Source organism: Plectropomus leopardus, chromosome 19 (assembly GCF_026936395.1).
Source record: "Plectropomus leopardus strain MGB_pleo_1.0 chromosome 19, ASM2693639v1, whole genome shotgun sequence".
NCBI lineage: Eukaryota > Metazoa > Chordata > Actinopteri > Perciformes > Serranidae > Plectropomus > Plectropomus leopardus.
In genome coordinates, this window is record NC_142194.1 from 18,580,529 (window position 1) to 18,593,607 (window position 13,079).

General features: G+C 36.6%; 1 protein-coding gene and 1 long non-coding RNA gene across 3 annotated transcripts in view; one reads left to right on the top strand and one right to left on the bottom strand.

Annotated features, from left to right (window-relative positions):
- si:rp71-1c10.7 (uncharacterized) overlaps positions 1-13,079 on the top strand; it is a 35,535-nt gene that overhangs the window by 20,138 nt on the left and 2,318 nt on the right. The window contains exons 2-4 of the mRNA XM_042508045.2: positions 10,412-10,510; positions 10,619-10,762; positions 11,536-11,584. Coding sequence (XP_042363979.1) covers positions 10,412-10,510; positions 10,619-10,762; positions 11,536-11,576 — 284 coding nt within the window. The 3' untranslated portion in view covers positions 11,577-11,584. The remainder of the gene's footprint in view (positions 1-10,411; positions 10,511-10,618; positions 10,763-11,535; positions 11,585-13,079) is intronic.
- LOC121958883 (uncharacterized) lies at positions 5,179-13,074 on the bottom strand. 2 transcript variants are annotated; one of them, XR_006106872.2, is made up of 5 exons: positions 12,308-13,074; positions 9,583-9,700; positions 9,254-9,377; positions 9,006-9,159; positions 5,179-8,520 (listed from the first exon to the last, which is right to left on the bottom strand). It is a non-coding gene; the product is annotated as an uncharacterized LOC121958883 (long non-coding RNA). The 2 variants fall into 2 exon arrangements; XR_006106871.2 differs by having other exon boundaries at positions 5,180-8,520; positions 9,006-9,156; positions 12,308-13,073.

Below are 13,079 nucleotides of genomic sequence, written 5' to 3' on the forward strand. Positions count from 1 at the left end.
AATTTGGCATGTTTAAAAACCACCTAAAAACCACTTAGTATAGCATGTAGAAGCGTGTTGTAGTATACAGTGTTGGAAAAACATCCCAAAAAGGCTAAAAAACCCATAAAAGTGCATGTTGAAAAAATGACCAAAAGAGTAAGGCTATAGTATGGCGAAAATGTCAAAATATGGCATGTTTTAAAACCACCTAAAAACCACTTAGTATAGCATGTAGAGGCGTGTTATACTATACAGTGCTGAAAAAACATCCCAAAAAGGCTAAAAAACCCTTAAAAGTGCATCTTGAAAAAATGACCAAAAGAGCAAGGCTATAGTATGGCAAAAATGTCAAAATTTGGCATGTCTAAAAAACAGTTGAAAACCACTTTGTGTAGCATGTAGAAGCATATTATAGCATACAGTGCTGAAGAAACATCCAAAAACGGCCAGAAAACACAAAAAACAGCATGTTGAAAAAATGACCAAAAAAGCAAGGCTATAGTATGGCAAAAACGTCAAAATTTGGCATGTTTAAAAACCACCTAAAAACCACTTAGTATAGCATGTAGAAGCGTGTTGTAGTATACAGTGTTGGAAAAACATCCCAAAAAGGCTAAAAAACCCTTAAAAGTGCATGTTGAAAAAATGACCAAAAGAGCAAGGCTATAGTATGGCAAAAATGTCAAAATTTGACATGTCTAAAAAACAGTTGAAAACCACTTTGTGTAGCATGTAGAAGCATGTTATTGCATACAGTGCTGAAAAAACATCCAAAAAACATTAGAAAACCCATAAAATAGCATGTTGAAAAAATGACCAAAAGAGCAAGGCTATAGTATGGCGAAAATGTCAAAATTTGGTATGTCTAAAAAACCACCTAAAAACCACTTAGTATAGCATGTAGAAGCGTGTTGTAGTATACAGTGTTGGAAAAACATCCTAAAAAGGCTAAAAAACCCATAAAAGTGCATGTTGAAAAAATGACCAAAAGAGCAAGGCTATAGTATGGCAAAAATGTCAAAATTTGACATGTCTAAAAAACAGTTGAAAACCACTTTGTGTAGCATGTAGAAGCATATTATAGCATACAGTGCTGAAGAAACATCCAAAAAACATCAGAAAACCCATAAAATAGCATGTTGAAAAAATGACCAAAAAAGCAAGGCTATAGTATGGCAAAAATGTCAAAATTTGACATGTCTAAAAAATAGTTGACAACCACTTAGTGTAGCATGTAGAAGCATGTTATTGCATACAGTACTGAAAAAACATCCAAAAAACATTAGAAAACCCATAAAATAGCATGTTGAAAAAATCACCAAAAAAGCAAGGCTATAGTATGGCGAAAATGTCAAAATTTGGCATGTCTAAAAAACAGTTGAAAACCACTTAGTATAGCATATAGAGGCGTGTTATACTATACAGTGCTGAAAAAACATCCAAAAACGGCCAGAAAACACAAAAAACAGCATGTTGAAAAAATGACCAAAAGAGCAAGGCTATAGTATGGCGAAAATGTCAAAATTTGGCATGTCTAAAAAACAGTTGAAAACCACTTAGTGTAGCATGTAGAAGCATGTTATTACATGCAGTGCTGAAAAACATCCAAAAACGGCCAGAAAACACAAAAAACAGCATGTTGAAAAAATGACCAAAAGAGCAAGGCTATAGTATGGCAAAAACGTCAAAATTTGGCATGTTTTAAAACCACCTAAAAACCACTTAGTATAGCATGTAGAAGCGTGTTGTAGTATACAGTGTTGGAAAAACATCCCAAAAAGGCTAAAAAACCCATAAAAGTGCATGTTGAAAAAATGACCAAAAGAGCAAGGCTATAGTATGGCAAAAATGTCAAAATTTGGCATGTCTAAAAAACAGTTGAAAACCACTTAGTGTAGCATGTAGAAGCATTTTATAGCATACAGTGCTGAAAAAACATCCAAAAACGGCCAGAAAACACAAAAAACAGCATGTTGAAAAAATGACCAAAAAAGCAAGGCTATAGTATGGCAAAAATGTCAAAATTTGGCATGTTTAAAAACCACCTAAAAACCACTTAGTATAGCATGTAGAAGTGTGTTGTAGTATACAGTGTTGGAAAAACATCCCAAAAAGGCTAAAAAACCCATAAAAGTGCATGTTGAAAAAATGACCAAAAGAGTAAGGCTATAGTATGGCGAAAATGTCAAAATTTGACATGTCAAAAAAAACAGTTGAAAACCACTTTGTGTAGCATGTAGAAGCATGTAATAGCATACAGTGCTGAAAAAACATCCAAAAAACATTAGAAAACCCATAAAATAGCATGTTGAAAAAATGACCAAAAGAGCAAGGCTATAGTATGGCGAAAATGTCAAAATTTGGTATGTCTAAAAAACCACCTAAAAACCACTTAGTATAGCATGTAGAAGCGTGTTGTAGTATACAGTGTTGGAAAAACATCCCAAAAAGGCTAAAAAACCCATAAAAGTGCATGTTGAAAAAATGACCAAAAGAGCAAGGCTATAGTATGGCAAAAATGTCAAAATTTGACATGTCTAAAAAACAGTTGAAAACCACTTAGTGTAGCATGTAGAAGCATTTTATAGCATACAGTGCTGAAAAAACATCCAAAAAACATCAGAAAACCCATAAAATAGCATGTTAAAAAAATGACCAAAAGAGCAAGGCTATAGTATGGCAAAAATGTCAAAATTTGACATGTCTAAAAAACAGTTGAAAACCACTTAGTATAGCATGTAGAAGCGTGTTGTAGTATACAGTGTTGGAAAAACATCCCAAAAAGGCTAAAAAACCCATAAAAGTGCATGTTGAAAAAATGACCAAAAGAGCAAGGCTATAGTATGGCAAAAATGTCAAAATTTGGCATGTTTAAAAACCACCTAAAAACCACTTAGTATAGCATGTAGAAGCGTGTTCTAGTATGCAGCGTTGGAAAAACATCCCAAAAAGGCTGAAAAACCCATAAAAGTGCATGTTGAAAAAATCACCAAAAAAGCAAGGCTATAGTATGGCAAAAATGTCAAAATTTGACATGTCTAAAAAACAGTTGAAAACCACTTTGTGTAGCATGTAAGAAGCATGTTATTGCATACAGTGCTGAAGAAACATCCAAAAAACATCAGAAAACCCATAAAATAGCATGTTGAAAAAATGACCAAAAGAGCAAGGCTATAGCATGGCAAAAATGTCAAAATTTGGCATGTCTAAAAAACAGTTGAAAACCACTTAGTATAGTATATAGAGGTGTGTTATACTATACAGTGCTGAAAAAACATCCAAAAACAGCCAGAAAACACAAAAAACAACATGTTGAAAAAATGACCAAAAAAGCAAGGCTATAGTATGGCGAAAATGTCAAAATTTGGCATGTCTAAAAAACAGTTGAAAACCACTTAGTGTAGCATGTAGAAGCATGTTATTGCATACAGTGCTGAAAAAACATCCAAAAAACATTAGAAAACCCATAAAATAGCATGTTGAAAAAATGACCAAAAGAGCAAGGCTATAGTATGGCAAAAACGTCAAAATTTGGCATGTTTAAAAACCACCGAAAAACCACTTAGTATAGCATTTAGAAGCGTGTTATAGTATACAGTGTTGGAAAAACATCCCAAAAAGGCTAAAAAACCCATTAAAGTGCATGTTGAAAAAATGACCAAAAGAGCAAGGCTATAGTATGGCAAAAATGTCAAAATTTGGCATGTCTAAAAAACAGTTGAAAACCACTTTGTGTAGCATGTAGAAGCATATTATAGCATACAGTGCTGAAGAAACATCCAAAAAACATCAGAAAACCCATAAAATAGCATGTTGAAAAAATGATCAAAAAAGCAAGGCTATAGTATGGCGAAAATGTCAAAATTTGGCATGTCCAAAAAACGGTTGAAAACCACTTTGTGTAGCATGTAGAGGCACGTTATAGCATACAGTGCTGAAAAAACATCCAAAAAACATCAGAAAACCCATAAAATAGCATGTTGAAAAAATGACCAAAAAAGCAAGGCTATAGTATGGCGAAAATGTCAAAATTTGGCATGTCTAAAAAATAGTTGAAAACCATTTAGTGTAGCATGTAGAAGCATGTTATTACATGCAGTGCTGAAAAAACATCCAAAAAACATTAGAAAACCCATAAAATAGCATGTTGAAAAAATGACCAAAAGAGCAAGGCTATAGTATGGCAAAAATGTCAAAATTTGGCATGTCTAAAAAACAGTTGAAAACCACTTTGTGTAGCATGTAGAAGCATATTATAGCATACAGTGCTGAAGAAACATCCAAAAACGGCCAGAAAACACAAAAAACAGCATGTTAAAAAAATGACCAAAAGAGTAAGGCTATAGTATGGCGAAAATGTCAAAATTTGGCATGTTTTAAAACCACCTAAAAACCACTTAGTATAGCATGTAGAAGCGTGTTGTAGTATACAGTGTTGGAAAAACATCCCAAAAAGGCTAAAAAACCCATAAAAGTGCATGTTGAAAAAATGACCAAAAGAGCAAGGCTATAGTATGGCAAAAATGTCAAAATTTGGCATGTCTAAAAAACAGTTGAAAACCCCTTTGTGTAGCATGTAGAAGCATATTATAGCATACAGTGCTGAAGAAACATCCAAAAAACATCAGAAAACCCATAAAATAGCATCTTGAAAAAATGACCAAAAAAGCAAGGCTATAGCATGGCAAAAACGTCAAAATTTGGCATGTCTAAAAAATAGTTGACAACCACTTAGTGTTGCATGTAGAAGCATGTTATTGCATACAGTGCTGAAAAAACATCCAAAAAACATTAGAAAACCCATAAAATAGCATGTTGAAAAAATCACCAAAAAAGCAAGGCTATAGTATGGCAAAAATGTCAAAATTTGGCATGTCCAAAAAACGGTTGAAAACCACTTTGTGTAGCATGTAGAGGCACGTTATAGCATACAGTGCTGAAAAAACATCCAAAAAACATTAGAAAACCCATAAAATAGCATGTTGAAAAAATGACCAAAAAAGCAAGGCTATACTATGGTGAAAATGTCAAAATTTGGCATGTTTAAAAACCACCTAAAAACCACTTTGTATAACATGTAGAAGCGTGTTGTAGTATACAGTGTTGAAAGAACATTGCAAAATGGCCCAAAAATCCATAAAATAGCATGTTGAAAAAATGACCAAAAAAGCAAGGCTATACTATGGTGAAAATGTCAAAATTTGGCATGTTTAAAAACCACCTAAAAACCACTTTGTATAGCATGTAGAAGCGTGTTGTAGTATACAGTGTTGAAAGAACATTGCAAAATGGCCCAAAAATCCATAAAATAGCATGTTGAAAAAATGACCAAAAGAGCAAGGTATAGTATGGTGGAAATGTCAAAATTTGGCAAGTCTAAAAAACAGTTGACACCACTTTGTGTAGCATGTAGAAGCGTGTTATAGCATACAGTGCTGAAAAAACGTCCAAAAATCATCAGAAAACCCATAAAATAGCATTTTGAAAAAATGAGCAAAAAAGCAAGGATATAGTATGGTGAAAATGTCAAAATTTGACATGTCTAAAAAACAGCTGTTGTGACATATAGAAGCATGTTATAGTATACAGTGTTGAAAAAAAACATTCCAAAATGGCCCAAAACCCATAAAACAACATGTTGAACAAATGACCAAAAGTCAAGTTAAGTCAAGTCAAGTCAATTTCATTCATACAGCCCATTATCATAAAACATAGTTTGCCTCAGAGGGCTTCACAGTGTACAACATCCCTCTGACCTTACACCTTCGCATCACCCAAGGAAAAACTCCCGAAAAAGAATCCCTGTAACGGAGTGAAAAAAAAGGAAGAAACCTCCGGAAGAGCAGCAGAGGATGATGAGGGATTTCTCTTCCAGGATGGACAGACGTGCAATAGATGTCGTAAACAACAAATGAAATACAATCACAGCAAAAAGGAAAGAGAAAGAGAGAGGGGGAGGGGCAGAGAAGGGGGGAGAGGCACAGCATTTATGGAAACATGCATGTCATGTTACAATAACGATAGGTATTAAATTATCAAAGGCACTCTATGATGGTATTGTGGGTGTTGATTAAAGTCTCATGCATATATTGATACGGAGGTTTCCAAAGCCATGATCACAGCATTGGCGCAACCAGGACCAAGAACACAATCAGGGTGAGCGGGGGGTACAGTATCAGTGTAGCCACAGCACGAGCACAACGAAAGGTATGGTTACAGTGCCAGCACAGATATCACAACGATCAGGCACAGCCAGGTTTGCGTCCAGGATCCGGGAAAGCTAGGAAACAAGGGAGCAGGAATGCTCCGGAAAGGCAACGGGATTCGCATAGTGCAGTTCAACAGACCCGAGAAGGTGAGCAGTAAAAAGGTTAAGCACCCAATGAGGATCCTAGAGTCACTGATCAGCAAATCCAGACAAAAAAGCAAGGACATGGAATGACAAAAATGTTAAAATTTGGCATGTCTAAAAACCACCTGAAAACCACTTAGTATAGCATGTAGAAGCGTGTTGTAGTATACAGTGTTGGAAAAACATCCCAAAAAGGCTAAAAAACCCCCATAAAATATCATGTTGAAAAAATGACCAAAAAGCAAGTAAGCAAGTATAGCGAAAATGTCAAAATTTGGCACGTCTAAAACACAGTTGAAGACCACTTAGTATAGCATGTAGAAGCAATGTTATAGCATACAGTGCTGAAAAAACATCCAAAAACAGCCAGAAAACACATAAAATAGCATGTTGAAAAAATGACCAAAAAAGCAATAGTATGGCAAAAATGTCAAAATTTGGCATTTGTAAAAAACAGCTGAAAGCCACTTAGTATAGCATGTAGAAGTGTGTTATAGTATACAGTGTTGAAGGAACATCCCAAAAAGGCTAAAAACCCATAAAAGTGTACATTGAAAAAATGACCAAAAGAGCAAGGCTATAGTATGGCGAAAAAGTCAAAATCTGACATGTCTAAAAAACACCTGAAAACCACTTAGTGTAGCATGTAGAAGCATTTTATAGCATACAGTATTGAAAAAACATCCAAAAAAGGCCTTAAAAACCTATTAAATAGTATGTTGAAAAAATTACCAAAAAATAAGGGTATAGTATGGTGAAAATCTCAAAATCTGACACGTCCAAAAAACAGCTGGAAACCGCCTAGAAAAGTATGCAGAGATGTGCTACAGTATAGAAATTTGCAAAAAGGGCCAAAAACATCATATTATGACTGTTAAAAAAAACTACCAAAAATGCAATACTATAGTATGGCAAAAATGGTCAAAATACGTTCCACGTTCCAAAATAAGTTCCAAAAACAGCTGGAAACCACAGAGAACAGGCTTTTGAGAAACACCACAGCATTGAAAGTTGCAAAACCAGCAATTAACTTCATAATATGGCACGTCGAAAAAACCACAGATAACGCCATACTATAGTTTGGCAAAAAGTTAAAAACTTGACATATCCCCAAAACAGCTGGAAACGTCCTCAAATAGCCTGCCAGGATACGCAATACCATAGAATGTTGCGAAAAGGGCCAAAAAAAAATGTAATATGACATGTCGAAAAACAACCAAAAATGCCATACTATAGTATGGCAAAAAATGTCAAATATGACATGTCCCAACAACTGCTGGAAACCTTCTACAATAGTGTGCCGAAACACGCCATAGTATAGAAAGTTGCAAAAATGGCCAAAAACACCATAATATTGCATGTCAAAGAAACAACTCAATATGGCATACTATAGTACGAAGAAAAATGCCAAAATTTGACATGGCCAAAAAACAGCTTAAAACAGCATAAAATAGCGTGCCGAGACACGACATAGCATTGAGTGTTTTAAAAACATCCAAAAACACCGTAATATGGCATGTCCAAAATATGACCAAAAATGCTTTACTATGGTATGGCGAAAAATGAAAAAACAGCTGAAACCACACCAAATAGTATGCTGAGACATGTCATAGCATAGTGTTATGTCCCAGGCCTAGGGGGAACCTGGACACAACATGAAGGTGGTTTCCCACTCTCAAGAACAACCAGCTTACAATTATCAAAAGCAAAAAAGAGCAGTTTATTTACTCGGATGTGAGTTAGCCAAAAATACAAAAACACAAAAATACAACTCAATCCCTAAACCTACCGAACAGAAAACAAAAAGTTAATTAAGATACAGGTCTCTTATATACACTCCTGACTGGAAAACATTCAGTAAAAGAGAAATGGCTACTCACTCCTAATACTGCTCAAATAAAGTGCTCAAAATATATACAGGGTCATCATTAAACCAAAAAGAATATTTACACAAGTTACGAACTCAAAGTCAAAGTTAAATACAAAACAAGGTCAAAAGGCACTGATCGATTACAAATCACAAATCTGCAGAGAAAACGCACTATCCCTGAACTGGCTCTGTTGGGAGTGGAGGAGGCAGGAAGGGAAGAGCTGTGGGTATCCTCTGTTTAAAAGTCCCTCCAATCCCAGAGGTGCCAATCCTGCAGCAGCCAGGCCCTCCAGAACATCCAGTGATGGCACTCCACCTGTAGCGCAACATTAGCCATTACATCACTCATATAAGGGCACAAACCACACAGGCACAGAGAGAGAGAGGGGAGGAGAAAACACAGACAGAAAAAAAACAAGATGACCCCAGGGGTCATAACAATAGGATGTTGCAAAAATGGCCAAAAACATCATAATATAGCATGTCGAAAAAATGACCGAAAATGCCATACTATAGTATGTCGAAAAATATCACAATATGACGTCCAAAAAACAGCTGAAAACAACTAAAATAGCTATTCGAGACATGCCGTAGTATAGAAGGTTGAACACTGGAAAAAACAGGTTTGAGTTGGGAGGCGTGGAATGTGGGATGAATCCTTACGCTGCTGGGAAGCTTGTGCCTGACAGCAATGGGGTGTATGACCTTGTCAATGACAAAAGGGCGATTGTAGCAGAATTAAAGCTTTCCTGGATTCAGTGCGTAGTGGAATATTATTCAAAGGCAACCAAAATGACTGACCTTGTTCATACTCTGTGGCTGGGTTCCTGTATAGATTGGCCGAACATTTGTTGTTATTACAGGTCCGAAGGAGGGTTGCTTGGGTTTTCCTCCAGATCCTTTCGCACCTTTGGACGAGGTGCTGAACCGAGGGTATTGCCAGCTCCATCTCCTGCTGAGAAAAAAGTTGGGGCTGATAGCACAGAAAGGCTTCAAATGGGGACAAATTAGTGGCAGAAAAAGGTTAAAGAGTTATGCGAGTACTACACCTATGCCAGTTGTGTGCTCCAGGTGGTATGATTTGCAGCGGCCACACAGTGTCCAGTGGATTCTAGGTCCTGGTTGGTTCTTTCTGCCTGGCCATTGGTTTCGGGGTGGAGACCTGACGACAAACTATCAGAAGCACCCATTACCTTGCAGAAAGCAGGCCACACTTGGGATATGACTTTGTCAGAAACTGTCACTTGGAATGCCATGAATCTTAATAACTTGATTTATCAACAGTTCAGTGGTTTCAAAGGCAAAGGGGAGTTTAGTGAGTGCAATGAAATGGACTGCCTTGGAGAACTGTCCACAATGGTCAGGATTACTGTGTTACCTTTAGAAACGGGAAGGCCGGTAATGAAATCTGAGGGTGAGAGTCCAGAGAATCCTGGTGGGGGGAGAATTGCAGGGTAGAGTCTTTTCAGGAAGACAAGATGCGACGCTCGAGAAGGCTGGACGGGGTTAGAAAAAAATGAAATAAAATTTCAAATTTCAAAATGTGACATAACCAAAAAACATCTGAAAACCACATAAAATAGCACGCAGAGACACATCATAGAATAGAATGTTAAACAAACGTCCAAAAACATCATAACATAGCATGTCGAAAAAAACGATATAAAAAATCATAGTATGGTATGTCCAAAAATGTCAAAATATGACATGTCAAAAAAACAGCTGAAAACAACACAGTATAGCATGTAAAGGCATGTTCTAGTATACAGTGTTGAAAAAACATCAAAAATGGCCCCAAAACCCATAAAATATCACGTTGAAAAAATGACCAAAAATGCAAGACGAATGGCGAAAAATGTCAAAATTTGACATGTCCAAAAAACTGAAAACCACACAAAATAGCATGCCGAGACATTTTATAGCATAGCATTATGTCCCTGGCCTAGGGGGAACCTGGACACAACATGAACCCCTGATCTGGGATTTCTGTTTCAATATGTTTTAAAATGTAAACTGTTTAATTAAAAAAAAAAAGTGCTTTGGTTCATAGAAGGAGTACATTAAATATGTTCCACAAAATTTTAAATAGCTAATTAAAGCCCTTCTCAAAAACACAATATTTCATTGTTAAATATTGTAGAAATAATGATTTTTTTTCCCCTGGAAACCTAACAAACCAATGACCTCTGATGTTTTTCTGTGTGCAGGTCAGTGTAACAGTTTAGAGTTTTGGAACTCAGATTTGGACGTCTGTGTGCCATGTTCATCATGCAAGCTGTACCCAAAGACCCCATCGTGCAACACATGTAAGAGTGAATCACTACATGTAAATTACTCACTGCTATGATTTGTTCATTCAGTAGCATCCTTTCTTTCAGTGTTTGCAGTTTAAGCCTTTTTTGTACAATCAATAGGTAAATCTGTGGATGAGACACCTGACGTGTGGAAACTGGCAGCCATAACCAGCTTCTCAGTGCTCGCTGTAGTGCTTGTTGGTGCTGCGCTTATTATCGGGGTCATGGTGCATCGACGCAAGTCACACAAACGGCCTCTACGTGGTAAGATTCTTTACTCATGAAATTTGAGATTAATCATAGATAAGGCTTTCATGACATTTACATGTGCACCAGATATAATGTTTAAGTAAAATACAAGTAAATCAAGTCTTTCTTGCAAAAAAGTATAATTTTGTAGTACTTTATAACCTGGAATCACAGAAAAAAAAAGTTTTCCTCAACATTTGATTGTAATAAGGTTTTGATCTGCTTTTGCTTCTGTTTAAAAAAATGTAACACAAGTAGCAACACCATTTGGAAACAACAATATGTTCAACTGAATGAAAAGAGTTAAAACTCTATATTGTGGGACTATTAAGCTAATAGAGATTACCTTGGGGAGAAGTAATGCTTTAAAATCATGACGTACCCCTGGTGCAAAGCAGTTCTTGGTAAACATGAGCATACTATAGTTCACTTTTTTTGGTATAAAGGTTTTGCAGCTGTGTCACAAGCCATCCATAATATTATTGTCTCTTTTCATATTGAGAGACAATAGGCCTTTTCATACAGACACAGTAGGAAAAGCACAGACAAGTAAATCAGTTTCATTTAGCTGCTTCACTTTCAGGCTCCTGGTATTGTACCTGTTGGTTCACTGTCACACCTTTTTTACTGTGACATTTGAATATAAGGGAACCATTGTTAATGGTATTAGTAACACCTGTGCTTTCCCTACTATGACGAGACAAAACTTCTGCATTGAAAAAGGCCGGTAATAGACAATTTAGATATGAAATGGTAAAAATGCAAATTTCTTTTTTGTTTTATTACAGAACCCATTGAAGAAACTGCGGGGCCACTTTATCAAGCTTAAACATTTCAGTAGGTATAATTTTACCTTCATTATAACAAGGGTTTGACCAAAATATGAAATTCAAATGGATACTGCAGATGGAAGAGAGTAGTAGATAAGGTTTAAGTCGGCCAGCTAATGTCTAAAACCAGCCATGACACCTGCTAACCTACAGTATGTAGGAACTGTTTTAATTTTAATGTAAACAAACAATGTTTTCATTTATATTTTGGCTATACAAGTATTTTAGATGGATGCATTGGATCGAAAACTCAGCGAAAGAAATGAAAAGTTAAGCATTTTATAAATTATATATGAATTTTTAAGGGCCAAAAATTCATAAAGTGAGTACAAGTGACTGATTTTTTTGGTTCTTTCAAAACTGATTTCAGATTTGAATGTAAACCGTTACATTTCTAAATCGTCTAAGCCTGAACTATTAACTACAGGTTGTTCAATGACACGCTCATCGAATAGCCCGTAATTAATAGTGCTATTCTACACATTTATAAACCAAAAAAAGTTTAATCACTGGTCTTTGCCTCTGCGGGCATGTCCAAAGCATTACGCGCATCCATAGTTCAGTTTCCTTACTTTCCCAACACGACTCGCACAGTCTCACAAAGTAAATACAGTCCATTGTAATCCGACTTCCACCACCAATGCATTGGATTTAGGCCCCGCATCAATGACAAGCAGTGTGCACACAAAACATGAATGGTCATTCATAAAATTTGTAGTGCTACACTTACCTTACATTTACCTCCCTGGGCGCCGTAACGTTGCAGGGGCAGGACTTCTTTGTATTGTCGCTGCCACCCGGGTAGATGATCTTGATGAGTGGGAAGAGGGGCGTTGAAAATCAGTCAGCAAGTGTCAGCGTCCTCGTGGAGAAGCTGGAGTTTGCGATCGGGAAACTCCTTTTACTTCCTATTCCAGCGTAGCTCACGCGGAAAACTTTCGCCGTTCACGTGGGCGACGATGAAGCTCTTGAAGCAACTTAGCACAGTTTCTGAGTGAATGTATAGCGGCTATTAATTGACACGCTTGCCAGTCGTCCATCAGCTGTTGGTCTAGTGAAAACAAGACTCCAATCTTCTTGTGCTTGATGCTGTTATAGTTGTCACCACCGTGGTCTTCACTCAGCACGCACGAACTCACCATCTGTATCCACAAACATAAATCAAAGCGCAACTTTTTACCATTACACTCAGCATGACACGACAGGGTATTGCGGTCAATAACCATATGTGCTTCGACGTCTAGCAACAACACTTTGGTGCATGATGGTTCCTACCGAAATGAACACACCCAATTCCATGATAGTGACCCCTAAAGGACAGGTGACATCCTACATGTATTCACATTATGAATGGCTCCTATAATATCAACAGCTTAAATCTAGAAATGTCAAAAAGTAGTTTGAGCTACTAAAAATCCAGATTGGTCAAATCCTAATCAAAGCATGCTGTTTATTGTAAATGTGAATCTACTTTAAATGTTCCATACCGCAACATAATGTGA